Genomic DNA, 16,216 nt, shown 5'->3' on the forward strand with positions numbered 1-16,216 from the left:
TACTGAAGAGGGGCATCTTGTTGGGTCTGGTAGGCCCGTGTCTCATACCCACCAATATATCCATGTCGTCCCCAACCAGGTTGGGACCAGCCTCCAACACTGGGTGGGAACAAGTGGTCATATTGGTGAGGTTGGCTATAGCCAGACATATGTGGCTGCTGTTGGGAAGGTTGGGTAGGGGGGAGGAAGGGGGTGAGGTGTAGGCCCACGTATTTGAGGATCCTCAGAGCCTGCTTGAGCAAGCATGTGTGTGGGGTGTCTAAGGCGCATTAGATTTCTGGGTGAAAGCTGCCACCTCTCCAGATATTCAAATAATTCATATGGGGTATTGGGGTGTGTGCAAGCATTAAGCAGGATCTGAAAACATCCTCGACTACAGGGCCTCACCTCATGGGAAAGGGCACAAAGGTAAAGGGCCAGGCTGCGCGAGTATGCCTCCTCGCCATCATCAGTATTGACTCTAGCCAAATAGTTGAGGACCCCAGTGTCCACATTTGTACGTGTATCCTGGGCAGGGATCTGGCGCCTTCTTCTTCCTCGCCGGGATGGTCCAGCAGGCTGTGGTGAGGCCCGGATCTGGGCAGTTGGGCTGCTGCTCATGTTGCCCTACTCCTCCAGTATGGCTGATGGTGCAGCAGCAGACCGTCCTGGTTGTGGATGTGGTCCTGGTGGTGGGGTTTGTGGCACAGGCACTGGGTTTTCCTGCGAGGATTCTTCACCCATGCTTCTTGTAGGGGGAGAAGATGGGCCAGCCACCTCATCCCCTACAGGATCAATGATGGGCTCTGTATCTGAGCTAGTTCCTCTCTCCGTAAGGTTGGACTGAGTTCTGTTATGAAATAGAACAGAGGCAAAAATAAATCAATATTTTTGGCCCTGTAAACTATCTGTGTAATGTGGTGTGAGGTATCTACTTACGGTCTCAGATCCAGAATAGGGGCAAGGAAAGAGAGGCGGTCATAATAAATGTATTTCCTCTTTAGGTGGCCCGCATCACCACTCCTGGACCGCTGCTGACGTTCCCGCCTGTATTGGTCGCGGATGCTGCGCCACAGTCTCATCACATCTTCCACTGCAATGTGACAGGAAATATTCTCAATTTCACATATTTGATATGTCACATTTGCTAACAGTAGCCTAGGCATGTGGCCTTCTGGGGTGTGCTTTCTACCCAGGGTGGCATATATAATTGGGGCATCCAGGCCAGATAGACAGGGTCACAGTAGTTCATGAATCAAGTAACTACACTTACTAACTTGGTAGGCTAGGAGGATGAGGAGCTTGTGGGCTGGGCCAAATTATGGCAGTGTAAAACCATGGGTCACATCAAAATCTACCCGCCTCATTAGTAAAAAAGTAGAAGCACAAGAAGGGGGGGGTGGGCTGATTCTATATGCATTTTTAATTTTACAAAGGTTTTTGGGTTGTACTTAACTCAGTTGCTGCTGCTCCTCACGTGGCCGATCACCAAAATCGTGGAACATCTGGCGAGATATGCACCTCCATGACGCCTCCTTTCTTGCCCGGTTGGCATAACGGGCATCACGTTGGTCCCAGATTTCTGGCCGCTCCTGCACTAAGACAATAAGCATCTCCACATTGAGGAAATATGGCGCCATGACGCTGATGTACTCCGTGGAGGCTGACTTCCTGGATGTCTGGAGCGCTTTTTGAGTTCATTTGCATGTCTAAGCTTCCTGATGATGGATTGGCCCATTTCCTGTCACCAGCCAAAAGACCTGCATATTTCTCGCAAGTCACACACGTGGTCCGTGTGTAATCCGCATTTTTTGCGCACCCATAGACTTGCATTGGCGTACTACGGGCGTAGTGCGCTGACAATCGCAGCATGCTGCGATTGGCATGGACCGTAGAATACGGACGAGAAATATACGGCTGTTGGTAGCTACCCAATAGAGAATCATTTGTCCGTGTGTAATGCGTGCTTTTAACGCCTCTCACTCGTCCGTATTCCTCTCTAGTGTGACCCCGGCCTAAATCCCAAAACCGCAATTTAGACAAAACCCCCGACAAAACCATTCACTATAAAGAGGCAGATGGAAACCCATCATTTTAGGACTATTTTTAGCACACAAGTGTGGACGATCACAGTTCTGTGTATGCCTATAAAGATGAATACCACCGGAAAAGATGAGAAACAGAGTCTAAAGTGTCTCCATCTGCCTCATTATAGTGAGTGGTTCTGTTGGGGGGGTTTGGTTTGTCTGAATCACATTTTTGTGGGATTTATACAGAATCCCCATCATAAGTGCTGAGCATAGAACACAAGAATGTGATCCCAGCCCTATACTGAAAGCGACCAAAAAAAGTCATATACCCAAAAGTGTTACAAACAAAAACCCTAACTTATCTGGCAAAATAACAGCCCCCCACTCAGGTCCATCATCTTTCACGGGAAATATAAGGGGTTCCCGCGTTACTGATAGAACAAAGACTATGGAAAAGCAACATGGCTCCCACCCTCTCAAATAAAATTCAGCAAATACTGTGCTCCCAAATCCAAATGCCCTTCTCCTTTATCAGAAAGAAGGGGGAATTTGCTGCACTCTACTGTGCCTACACCACAGTAAGGAAATACAGGTTTGGCATTATTGTAGTGGGGGGAACCCAATAAACAATTTACAAGGTGCATGTCTCCAGAAGCACAAGCTCAGCACAATGTATGGGCATTAAACTAGCATATTTGCAATTCTCCAGAAAAAAAGTATGATGTGGATTTTACAAAATAGTCACTGCAGCCGTAGATGAGTTAATTTACAGAGGTGCAATTTTTACAATGGGGACATATTTGTTTTTTTTCCTGCACCTTATAGTCTCCACAAATGTCGCCAGGAAACTACACTACAAAAATCTGTGCTCCAAAAGCAAAATAACTCTCCACCTTCTGAGCCCTGATGTGTGGCCAAACAGTAGTTTCGAGCACATAAAGGACTTCACCATGTTTAGGAGAAAATACACAATCAATGGTAAAGTACACTTTCACATATTAACCCTTGCGTAACTCACAAATTTGCAGCCAATAAAAAGAATTAAATTTTTACTACTAAAATGTTATATTGCCACATCATCCCAATGTTATAAACTTCTGTGAGGCACCTGCAAGTTAAAAATACTGAATATACCCCTTGATGAACACCTTAAGCAGTAAAGTATCCAATATGGGGGGTTTCTGTTGATCTTGTACCTCATGGGTGTGGCTAACGGCACCCATAATCTAATCAAATTGAATTTGCTTTCAAAAGCCAAGTAGCATTCTTTCCCATCTGATCAAACAGTGGTGTACAACCACATTTGGGATACTTCTACATTCGGTAAAAATTGCATGCCAAATTGTACTTTCCATTTTCTCCTATTACACCTTGGGTGAATTAAAACTTTTAAGCTAAAGTAAAACTTTAGAGGAAAAACCCTAACATGGCACAATCTTATAAAAATCTGTGACGTAGTTTGTGAGTTGAAATCACTCACCATGCCAATAGGTGAATTGGTTATGGGGTTTAGTTTTCCAAATGGGGTCACTTGTGAGTGTTTCTGCTACCTCAGGGGCTCTGTAAATACAACATGGTGTCCAAATTTATGTAACAAAAACTAAATAGTGCTCTTTGCTTTCCAAGATTAACCATGAGCCCAAACATACGTTTTTGACCACATATGGGATATCACTGTGTTCAGGAGAAATTACCGTATTTTTCGGACTATAAGACGCACCAGACCATAAGACGTACCCCAAATTTTGGGGTGCAAAATAGCATAAAAATTTTTTTTATAAGATGGGGATTCGTCTTATTGTCCGAAATTAAGGCATCTTACCTGAGGGCCGGCGGTGAAACAGCAGGGTCACAGGAGACATGGTCCCTTCCTCAGGATAGGAAAAGTGGAGCAACACTGCAGTCCCAGGATCCGGTGTCGGTGGTGCGACGATGCCGAGGCTTGGTGTGGGCGGTGTGGAGTGCACCTGAGCAGGGTCCCTTCCTTAGGATGCCAGAAATGTGGTGATTTTTGATCATCAAAAGTATATGAGGCCCTTCCAGATCTTCCAACAGATGATGTTGATGGAGAGGTTGGAATTCACCCACCCGAATCTTTAGATCTGCATAAGCCTCTACTAGGTTATTCGGCAGTGACTTTCTCTGAACCCCCAACTACAGAGGAGAAGGTCTTCCTGTAGAGGATGATCTGCATTTGTGAGTCTTTATTGGAGTATATGTGTCATGTTCTGGGTTTGTGAGACTGTTCTCCCAAATTGGGGGGCATTTTGGGACCATAAAGAAGTGTTGAGCACCTCACTAAAAAGGCCTGCCTTAAATCACTGACATAGATGAGGTGACGCCACGGCCCGTTGTCCAAGGCAAGCAGAGCGGTTTCTCGGTGGCAGTGGCCATCTTCCTGAGGCTACACATGCGCAGAATGAGATCTCAGCTGCACTCAGCTTCAGGAAAATGGCTGCCGCGATCTCAATCTGCGCACGCGCGGCCTCCCGCGGCCATTTTCCTGAAGCCCCAGGCAGCAGAGAACTCAATCTCTGCACGCGCGGCCTCAGGAAGATGGTCGCTGCCACCGAGAAACCTGTGATTCATCCAGCTCTGCTCTCCCTGGACACCGGGCAGCCGCGTCACCTCAACTGAGGAAGGGACCCTGCTCAGGTGCACTCTGTACCGCCCACCGCGCCTCAGCAACGCCGCACCTCTGCCGCCGTCACACCACTGCCGCAACCCCCTGGTAAGCCTGTGTTCGCACTATAAGATGCACCCCCCATTTTCCTCACAATTCTTTTTGGGGAAAAGTATCTTATAGTCTGAAAAATATGGGACGTAGCAAATTAGGGGGTACATTTTCACTAATGACACCTCGTGTAAATTATAAATTTGGTGCTAAAACAGAATTTTTGAGGAAAAAAATGCTATTTTTTAATTTAACAGCTCAGTGTTAAAAAGTTTCATGAATCAATTGCAGGTTAAAAATGCTTAGTACGCCCCTAGGTGACTTCATTGAGGAGTCTACCTTCAAAAAAGAGGACAATTGTGCTTGTCGTCTGCTGCTTTAGCACGTCAGGGGCTCTGCAAATGTGACATGGCAGTCACAATCCATTCCAGCCACATTTATACTCCAAATGCCAAATGTTGCTTCTTCACTTTTGAGCCCTGTCATTGGTCAAAATAAAAAGTTTTACCGTGCTCAGAAGAAAGTGGGTAACGAACTGTGGGGTTTTTTGTGTTACTTCTTGCAAAAGTGAAAAATTTGGGGCTAAAGCAACATTTTTGTGTAAATATGACGACCTAATGTTATCAAATTCTGTTAGTACTGGTACTAACAAAATGCTCACTATACCCTTGAATAAAATTCTTCAGGAATGTAATTTCAAAAATGGGTTCAGCTGTGGGGGTTGTCTGCTGTTTAGACACTTTAGGTGATATGCAAATCTATTTCAGCCAAACTTGTGGTCCAAAATTCAAATGGGGAGGATTCCCTTCCGAACCCTATCATTTTTCCAGAGCTTTCAACGTTCTCTGAATGACCTTGGTAATAAACTGTAGAGTCTATTTACTCATGCTTATCCCTTGTAAAAGTGAAAAATTTAGGCTAAAGCAACATTTAAGATGAAAAATTACATTTTTTATTTTTTTTCTACTTTGCATTAATTCCTTTGTAGCATTTCAAGGCTTAACAAATTTCCTGATAGCAGTTTAGAAAAATTTGAAAGGTGTTCTTTTAAAACGGTATCACTTTTGAAGAGTTTCCAATATAAAGGCCCCTCAAAGTTCATTTAAATCTGAATTGGTCTCTAAAGAAACAAGTGAAAAATTGCTGATAGACCTTTCTACCATCCTAATAAAGTAAAATGACATTTGAAAAACATGGTTATGTAACGTATACAAAAATTGCATTTATTAATTATTTTGTACAGCATGACAATCTAGTTTAAGGATATAAAAATTGAAAGTTTGAAAATTACTAATTTTTCAAAATTTTAGCCAAAATGCCGATATTTTCACTAATAAACGCAAAACATATGGATCTAATTTTACTACAAAAACAAGTACAATATGTCACGAAAAAACAATCTCAGAATCACTGGAACATGTTGAAGCATTCCAGAGTTATTAACACAAAGTAACAATTGTCAGATTTCAAAAATTGGGCTTGGTCATTAAAATGGGCCCTGTCACTAAGCAGTTAACTCTGAAATGCTGTGGTGTTTCAAAGAAAAGCATAGTTCAATGCCCGCCAAGGACCCAGCCAAGCTGGACACTAGGCAAACAGTAGGGTGGTCTATGGAGGCTTCTCTCTCCGTCTTACTTTGAGTGACGGGTCGCTTCCTGAGTGTGTATATGTATATAGAGAAAGACATGTCACTCAAGGGCAGTAGGAGGGGAGAAGCCGCTGGAGATCCACCTGTCCAACTAGTCTCCCATTTAGCTATTAATCTATGATTTTCCCTGAAAGGTCGCAACGTTTCAGAGTTAAACACATATGGCTAAACTCATACAGCCAGTAACTGATTAATGCAGCCCATGTATCGGCTAGCATGCATCAGCTGCCAGGTTATTTTTAAGTGGTTTAGGACTCATAGCTTGGTGGTCCACTTACATCACATAATAAAATTATAATCTCCATCACCGGGCACTGATACTACTTATACAATGCTCAAGTTCCCATACCTTGCAGGCCCTGTAGAGATACTTTTTATCTTGGGTGTGGTGGAAGAGCGAGAGGAAGGCATATCCATTTCCTGAAGTTCCATGACAAATTCCATATCCTTTTCTAAGGAGGCCTCTCTGCCAAATAACATCACCACAATCGACAGCATCTTTCAAGTACTTATCTTCTTTGAACAGCTTAAAAAAGCCAGAAATGTTATACAATTAGGAACTTTAAAAAAAAACAAAAAAACACAGAAACCAACATTTATTTCATGTGGAGTTAAAGGGAACCTGTCACCTCATTTTTCAGCTATAAGCTGCAGCCACAGCCTTTCGAGTCTTATCTACAGCATTCTAGAATGCTACAAAAAGAGAACACAGCATGACAGATTTGCAAAAATTCTCTGCAGCCAAAAATATGGCAGTGATCAGCAAGTGCTGGATAACAAACACAGGGTATTTAGTCGATACTTTTTTTTTTGCAAAAAAATGTATACCAAGCTGCCTCACCACGTCAAGGTAACCCGTATTGAAGCAGTCCCTATCGAATGTATTTAAAACCTGAACATGTGAACAGTGTCTAATATGAACAGGATTCAGACAGGCCGCTCCACAGTATGGGCTTATGGTCTGAGACAGCTCTTATGTGCACATCACACAGGAGAGGGGTGGGGTCTCCCAAACCATGCTAAGCAAGGAAAAAACGGATTAAAAACACATGTGACATGCACAAGTGTGAACACGTCGGTCAGACAACGCTCACACCACCCACTAACTAAGATACAACAAGAGAACACAGAATGACAGATTTGCAAAAATTCTCTGCAGCCAAAAATATGGCAGTGATCAGCAAGTGCTGGATAACAAACACAGGGTATTTAGTCGATACTTTTTTGCAAAAAAATGTATACCAAGCTGCCTCACCACGTCAAGGTAACCCGTACTGAAGCAGTCCCTATCTAATGTATTTACAACCTGAACATGTGAACAGTGTCTAATATGAACAGGATTCAGACAGGCCGCTCCACAGTATGGGCTTATGGTCTGAACATGCACGTGTTATAAAAATACGCATACACAGGTGCATCTCACAATATTACAATATCATCAAAAAGTTAATTTATTTCAGTTCTTCAATACAGAACTATCAACAATCAATGATGGTTTCGAGAGCGACGTCATCTGCTGGTGTAGGTCCACTCTGTTTTATGAAGACCAAAGTCAGCACAGCCATCTACCAGGAAATTTTAGAGTACTCCATGCTTCCCTATGCCGACAAGCTTTTTTGAGATGGAAATTTCATTCCCCAGCGGAACTTGGCACCTGGCCACACTGACAAAAGTACCAATACCTGTTTTAAAAACAACAGTATCACTCTACTTGATTGGCCAGCAAAGTCGCCTGACCCTAACCCCATAGAGAATCTATGGGGTATTGTCAAGAGGAAGATGAGACACCAGACCCAACAATGCAGACAAGCTGAAGGCTGCTATCGAAGCAACCTGGGCTTCCATAATATCTCAGCAGTGCCACAGGCTGATCGCCTCCATGCCACGCCGCATGGATGCAGTAATTGATGCAAAAGGAGCCCCGATCAACTATTGAGGGCATTTACTGAACAAGCATTTCAGTAGGCCAACATTTCTGATTTTAAAATCATTTATAAGCTGGTGTTATAAAGTATTCTAATTTCCTAACGTTGAATAAAGAAGAACAAAAGGGATGGCACTCACCGTTCTGAAGTAGTGAATTTATTGTAGGATAAAAAGCATAGGCTTGGGAGAGATGTCTGAACTGTGGACAACGGCCGTTTCACGCCAACTGCGCTTCAACGGTTGCAGGACCCGTTGAAGCGCAGTTGGTATGTTTTACTTTGGATTGAGCACCCGTTCTACGGGTAGTAGGCATGCAGCCCTGGTGTGTGAAGTTGTACCGCACAATAGTGCATATGAAGGTAGCAGCAGTAGTGTCAAATTGTTTTCTTGCTTTTGGGACATTCTAATTTACTAAGATAATGACTTTTGGGTTTTCATTGGCTGTAAGCCATAATCAAGATTAACAGAAATAAACACTTGAAATACATCACTCTGTTTATAATGACTCTATATAATATGAGTTTCACTTTTTGTATTGAAGAACTGAAATAAATTAACTTTTTGATGATATTCTAATTTTGTGAGATGCACCTGTATTTAAAAGCTTTCGTAAATCTCCAATTTTCAAAAAATGCATGGAAAAAATGGTAAATAATCAGACATATTACCAAATTTTAACCCCTCTCCGACATCGTAATAGTATGCCGATGTCAGACTCCCTCCATTTGATGTGGGCTCTGGCGTTGAACCCACATCTTTACCGGCACATGTCAGTTTTTTTGAACAGCTGACATGTGCCTCTAACAGCTGCGGGCGAAATTGCGATCCATCTGCTACTGATATCCATTTAAATGCCGCTGTCGAACTTTGACAGCGGCATTTAACTCACGCTTCAGCGGGTCACCAATAGGTTGGCATAACAGCCAGAAATCTCCAGGAGACCTCTAAGGTTATCACTGCCAGATTGCTATGAGTGCTGACCACCAAGTGAGCAATTCTGCTACATACAGGTGATCTGTATGTAGCAGAGCCAATCAGATTATGGTAGCTACCAGTCTCCCATGGAGACTATTGAAGCATCCCAAAAGGTTAAAAAAATGTTTTTAAAAATATTAAAAAAAAAAAAAAGTCTAAAAGTTCAAATCACCCCCTTTTCGCTCCATTCAAAATAAAACAATAAAAAAATCAAATATACGGTACACATATTTGGTATCACCGAGTTCAGAATCGCCCGATCTATCAATATAAAACAAGAATTAACTCAATCTTTACACGACATAAGGAGAAAAAAAAGTTAAAAATCCAGAATTACGGGTTTTTTTGGTCGCAGCAACATTGCATTAAAATGCAATGACCGGAAATCAAAAGATCGTTTCTGCACCAAAATGGTATCATTAAAAACGTCACCTCGGCACGCAAAAAATAAGCCCTCACTCATCAGAGATCATGAAAAAAATGAAGACGCTACGGGTCTTGGGAAAATGGCGCAATTTTTTTTTTTAACAAACAGTTTGGAATTTTTTTTTCACCACTTAAATAACAAAGAACCTAGACATGTTTTGTGTCTATGAACTTGTAATGACCTGGAGAATCATAATGGCAGGGCAGTTTTAACATTTAGTGAACATAGTAAAAAATACAACTGTGGGCTTACACTTTTTTGCAATTTCACCGCACTTAGAATTTTTTCCCATTTTCAAGTACACAATATGGTAACATAAATGGTGTCGTTCAAAAGTACAACTCTTCCCGCAAAAAACAAGCCCTCACATGTCCATTTTGGCAAAAAAAAAATAAAAACGTTATGGCTCTGGGAAGAAGGGGAGCAAAAAAAGAAAATGCAAAACCTAAAATACCTCTGGTCGTTAAGGGGTTAAAATAAATTTCAATAGTTAGGTAAAAATATATCAAAAAAATGATTGTGGATAAAAGTATAAGGCTATGTGCATACGCTGCGGTTTTTGCTGCGGTTCCGCTGCGGTTTTGGCCCTGCGGAACTGCAGCAGTTCCGCAGACATGGTACAGTACCATGTAACCCTATGGGTTTTAAAAACCGCTGTGCTCACGCTGCGTTTTTTTCCGCGCGGTTTATAAACCGCAGCATGTCAATTGCTTCTGCGGATTCCGCTGCGGTTTCACACCTTTAACATAGTAGAGGTGTGAAACCGCAGGGGAAAACCGCAGGTCACTTTACCTGCGGTTTTACCTGCGGTTCCGCACGGAAAAACTCGCAGGTGAATCCGCAGTGTGTGCACATAGCCTAAGACTTTTCTCAATTATGTGAGATTAGTAAATCAGGCATAGAATAACACAAAATCTGAAGAGTCACATATTTATGCGCAACAGGACACAGGAATAATGCAAAAAATAAGACAAGTGACTGAAGCAGAACGATCAGCATGGGAAAGGGAGAAACAGGTGTGGCCATAAATATTGGAACAGTTCATAGATCAGGAGTGTGAAAGTGTTATTTTCCTGTGATTGAGGTCTGGTCCACAATTGTGATGTCCACAAATAGTCCAAGGAGCACGCACATTTCTTAGTTAATGTAGAGAGACATAAATCCATGTGACACATTCATTCCTGCACTGAGTGTGTCAAAGGTTGTCATACAACCCCTAGCAAAAATTATGGAATCACCGGCCTTGGAGGATGTTCATTCAGTTGTTTAATTTTGTAGAAAAAAAGCAGATTGCTGACATGGCACAAAACTAAAGTCATTTCAAATGGCAACTTTCTGGCTTTGAGAAACACTCAATGAAATCAAGAACAAAAATGTGGTTGTCAGTAATGGTTACTTTTTTAGACCAAGCAGAGGGGAAAATTATGGAATCACTCAATTCTGTGGGAAAAAATTATGGAATCACCCTCTAAATTTTAATTCACAAAACTAACACCTGCATCAAATTAGATCTGCTCGTTAGTCTGCATCTAAAACATGGATTTTTTTGATAACTCACCGTAAAATCCTTTTCTCCGAGACGCTCATTGGGGGACACAGGTACTGTGGGTGTATGCTACTGCCCCCTGGAGGCTGACACTAAGTGAAAAAAAGGTTAGCTACTCCTCTGCCATATACACCCTCGCCTCGATTGCGGGCGGAAACCAGTTTGGTGCAAAAGCAGTAGGAGATCAAACAAAAATCAGACAACATCAACCTTAATGCAGGTAACAACATGTCTAGAAAATAACCACCCTAATCTCATACAGAGAGCTTATTAATTAAATAAACAGAAGCCAACTTGGCTAACAGGGTGGGGGCTGTGTCCCCAATGAGCGTCTCGGAGAAAAGGATTTTATGGTGAGTTATCACAAAAATCCATGTTTCTCCTTCGCCTCATTGGGGGACACAGGTACTGTGGGACGTCCTAAAGCAGTCCCTGGGTGGAAAGTTGACTCACCGATCCAAGCTACATGCCCCTCCTGTCTAAAGGTGCGCCACCACTGCTTGGAGAATCCTTCTACCCAGGCTCGCATCCATTGAAGCCTGAGTATGGATATTGTAATGTTTAGTAAACGTGTGCAGGCTGGACCAGGTTGCTGCCTTGCAAACCTGTTCCGTCGAAGTCTGGTGCCGAAGCGTCCAAGAGGCGCCCACTGCCTGAGTAGAGTGTGCTCTGATCCCTGCTGGAATCGGCGCACCTCTGATCAGGGCTGTGGAGTCGGAGTCGGAGTCATGGAGTCGGAGTCGGTGCTCATTTTGGTGGAGTCGGAGTCGGAGTTGGAGTCAGTATAAAATGGACCGACTCCGACTCCTAAAATATATAATAAATTGGGTACAGTAATTCAATGCAGGATGTGCTGAATATTTTTTCATAGGAGTTTGGGAAAGTTATGAAATGTCCTATAAATGGCTGTTCTATTCCTGATCTAAGGCTACATTCACACACAGCGTTTTTCCTGTGTTTTTTGAGGATACGTTTTTCAGCTGCAAAAGCTGATCATCTTTTTAAAAAACCGCATCACCTGAAAGGTTTTTGAGCTCATAGATAATGTTTTCAATAGCAAAAGCAGATTAGAAATCTGCTCTATCTATCCATTTATCCATATCTGTCTATCCATATCGTATCTGTACCAAAAAGAATGAAAACCGGGTAGTACACCAATATATATTCTGTTCTATCTAAATATCTTGATTATTGGATCATAGAAATGATTAAATGTCTGAGGTTCACATTGTACTACAATAAATTTTTCACTTAAATATAAGCAATATGTGTGGGAGTCGGAGTCGGAGTCGTGGAGTCGGAGTCGGAGTTGGAGTCGGAGTCGGTGTAAGGGAAATTGAGGAGTCGGAGTCGGAGTCGCAGGTTTGGCTTACCGACTCCACAGCCCTGCCTCTGATGCAGTAGGACTCCTGAATAGCCAAACGAATGCATCTGGCTATGGTCGATTTTGAGGCAGCAAGTCCCTTCCTGCGACCTTCAGGGAGCACGAACAGCGCGTCTGACTGACGAAAGGGTGCCGTCCGCGACACATACCTCCTGAGTGCTCTCACCAGGTCTAAGGTATGCAGGGCCTTTTCCACACGGTGTACTGATGCTGGGAAAAAAAGAGGGCAAGACAAAATCCTCATTAATGTGAAACGAGGAAACGACTTTTGGCAAAAAAGGAGGAGCTGGTCTAAGAACCACCTTGTCTTTGTGAAAGGTCAGAAACGTGGCTCGGCAAGATAACTCTGCCAGCTCAGAGACCCACCTGATTGATGTTATAGCTACCAGGACACCACCTTCCTGGAAAGGTATGACAAAGACATCCTGTAGCGGCTCAAATGGAGCTTCCTGCAGAACACTTAGGACCAGGTTAAGGTCCCAGGCGTCCATAGGAGCCTTATAGGGAGGTACCAAGTGGGAGACCCCCTGGATGAAAGTCTTTACCTGCAAGTTGGTAGCAATCCTGCGCTGAAAAAGGACGGATAAAGCCGATATCTGTCTCCTGAGAGAACTGCGGGCCAAGCCTGAGTCTAAGCCAGACTGGAGAAAAGCCAAGATATTAGGGATGGAGAATCTCAGTGGAGAACAACCGTTGCCTCGACAACATGCAAAGAAAACCTTCCAGGTGTGGTGGTAAATTCGTGCTGAGGCAGGCTTCCGGGCGCTAACCATCGTAGCAACCACTTTGCGCCCAAACCCTGCCTGCGTCAGGATCCAAGATTCAACGGCCAAGTGTTGCGAATTCGCTTTCTGGCCTCCCTCTGGTTACTACTGAAGGTAGTGGAGCTGGTCAAATTAACAGAGGGGTTGCGAGTTCTCTTTCTGGGCTCCCTCTGGTGGTTATTGGAGGTAATGGAGCTGATCTGATTAACAGATGCTTGCCACCTGATAATGAGGACGACGATTGGAGATCTGGGGTTTCAGACTGGGATTTAAGACAGCCGACTCCCTCTATCCCTGCTAGTGATTTTCTTCCTGCCTCCTGAGGTCTTAGTTTCCAGCTCAGTCCCTGTATGTTCAGCTAAGTGTTCATTTTCTATTCTGTTTACATTTGATCTGGTTTTGTCTATTTCAGTTTTGTGTGGGTCAGCCAGCTCCTGCTGGGTTGTGCTGAATCACCATCCATATGTCACTGCTTGTGCCAGTTTGTTTTTGTCCCTTATTAGATTGGCCTCTTTTTGCTCTGCTTTCAGAATATACCAGAGTGCTGATATAGTGGGCGAAGTCGTGCGACTTCAGTATTTTTGCATCAGACGTGTTAGAATTTTTTGCAGGGTTTTTTGCATGATTGCAGACAGTGTCTTTCCTTTCCTGTCCTGTCTAGTCAGTATGGGCCCCATCATTTGCTCAGTCTATTTTCCTACCTGCGTTTGTGTTTTCATCTTGTCTCACCGACAATATATGTTTGGGGGCTATCTATTCCATTGGGGTCTGCTCTGGGGTAGTTTAGATTTCCCCTTTCTTGCTTTAGGCTTAGTTAGCTCTCCAGCTGTGCCGAGGCGTCTAGGATCATCGTAGGCACGCTCCACGGCTACTGCTAGTTGTGTGGATAGGATCAGGGGTCTGCAATCCGCTTAGTTACCAACCTCTCTGGTTTTCTGTGGCTTAGCTTGGGCTTGCTCTCCTCCTCGGTGACCCAATCATAACAGCCAAGCTGTCAAACACAGGGCCCCTGAGTTCGGGTGGCAGATCGGCCCCTGTGAAAGTAGATCTGGGCGCTCTGGCAGTCGCCATGGCACGTCGACGAGCAGCTGCACTAGATCTGCGTACCACGCCCGATGAGGCCAGTCTGGGGCCAGGAGAATCACTGGCACCCCTTCTGCCTTGATCTTCTTGATGACCCTCGGAAGTAGTGGCAGCAGGGGAAATAGGTATGGGAGGCGAAACTGATTCCATGGCAGAACCAGCGCATCCACGGCGATCGCCTGCAGGTCCCGAGACCGAGCGACAAATACGGACACCTTGGCGTTCACCCTGGAGGCCATCAGATCCACATCCGGTGTTCCCCACCATTGGCAAATCTGCTGAAAGACCTTTGGGTGGAGTGACCATTCCCCGGACGCAAGCCCCTGCTGGCTGAGGAAGTCTGCCGCCCAGTTCTCTACCCCCGGGATGTGGACCGCCGATATCACCGAGCGGTTCCTCTCGACCCAGCGAAGCACGTTCCCTACCTCGCGCATGGTTGTCCTGTTGCGGGTGCCCCCTTGGTGATTTAAGTAAGCCACCGCCGTGGCATTGTCCGACTGAATCCGGATGGGGCGGCCTGCTAGAAGGTGATTAAACCGTTGCAGAGTCAGCCAGATCGCCCATATCTCCAACAAGTTGATCGGGAGACGTGCCTCCTGCAGTGACCACTGTCCCTGGGTCGTGTGGTGGCGAAAAACCGTTCCCCAGCCGAGGAGGCTTGCGTCTGTTGTGACCACCAGCCACTGATCTGGGGGAAAGGGTTTTCCCTGAAGAAGGGAGGAACTGATTGTCCACCACTCTAGTAACTGTCTGACCTGAGAGGACAACCGGCACCGGTGATCAAGCGTGAACGGGTTCTTGTCCCAGGATAACAAGAGGGCGTGCTGCAGGGGGCGAAGATGGAACTGGGCGAACGGGATCGCTTCCATCGCCGCCACCATTTTTCCTAGAATTCTCATGCAGAAACAGATGGTGTGAGGGACTTTTTGGCACAGTACCCGCACTCCCTGCCGGAGGGCTAGGGCCTTGCCTCGTGGGAGAATTACCAACCCTTGGCAAGTGTCGAAGGTCATCCCTAAAAAGGAAATTCTCTGAGCTGGAACAAGGGATGACTTCTTTACACTGACCAACCACCCTAAGCGGGCAAGAGTATCTAGCGTGATGCTGACACTTTCCTTGCATGACTGCTTTGAAGGGCCCTTGACCAAGAGGTCGTCTAAGTAGGGGAATATGACTATGCCCCAGGAGTGCAGGATGGCCATGGGGACTGCCATGACCTTTGTGAACACTCTGGGGGCAGTGGCTAGCCCGAAGGGCAGCGCTGCAAACTGAAAATATAGACCGTTGATGGCGAAGTGTAGAAACCTTTGATGTGGAGGGAAAATGGGGATATGTAGATAGGCGTCCAGAATATCGATAGAGGCCAAGTACTCTCCCTGCTCCATTGCTGATATGACTGAACGGAGAGACTCCTTCCGGAAATGTCTGATCCTGATAAATTTGTTCAAGAGCTTTAGATCCAAAACGGGCCTGACAGTCCCGTCCTTTTTGGGGACTGCAAACAGATTGGAATAGAAGCCGAGTCTTCTCGTTTTCCGGTACCGGAATAATGACTCCGCTGTGGCTGAGTGAATCGATGGCTCCTAGTAGAGCCTTTGCCCGGGTATCCACTTTGGGAAGGCGGGAAAGAAAAAATCGTCATGGGGGGTACCTGACAAATTCTATCTTGTACCCTGTGGACACCAGCTCTCTCACCCATGTGTTGTGTGTGACATTGAGCCAGGCGTGGTGAAACCGGAGTAGGCGGCTGCCTACCTTGCTGGTGCCGCCTGACTAAAGC

At 44.7% G+C, this 16,216-nt stretch overlaps 1 protein-coding gene across 1 annotated transcript in view; it reads right to left on the reverse strand.

The window, feature by feature from the left end:
- LANCL2 (LanC like glutathione S-transferase 2) overlaps nucleotides 1-16,216 on the reverse strand; it is an 84,961-nt gene that overhangs the window by 20,920 nt on the left and 47,825 nt on the right. Inside the window, exon 7 of the mRNA XM_073550043.1 lies at nucleotides 6,681-6,857. Within this exon, the coding sequence (XP_073406144.1) occupies nucleotides 6,681-6,857 (177 nt within the window). The remainder of the gene's footprint in view (nucleotides 1-6,680; nucleotides 6,858-16,216) is intronic.

The sequence above is a fragment of the Dendrobates tinctorius genome, unplaced genomic scaffold (assembly GCF_039654945.1).
Source record: "Dendrobates tinctorius isolate UK_male_01 unplaced genomic scaffold, ASM3965494v1 ptg000162l, whole genome shotgun sequence".
Lineage (NCBI taxonomy): Eukaryota > Metazoa > Chordata > Amphibia > Anura > Dendrobatidae > Dendrobates > Dendrobates tinctorius.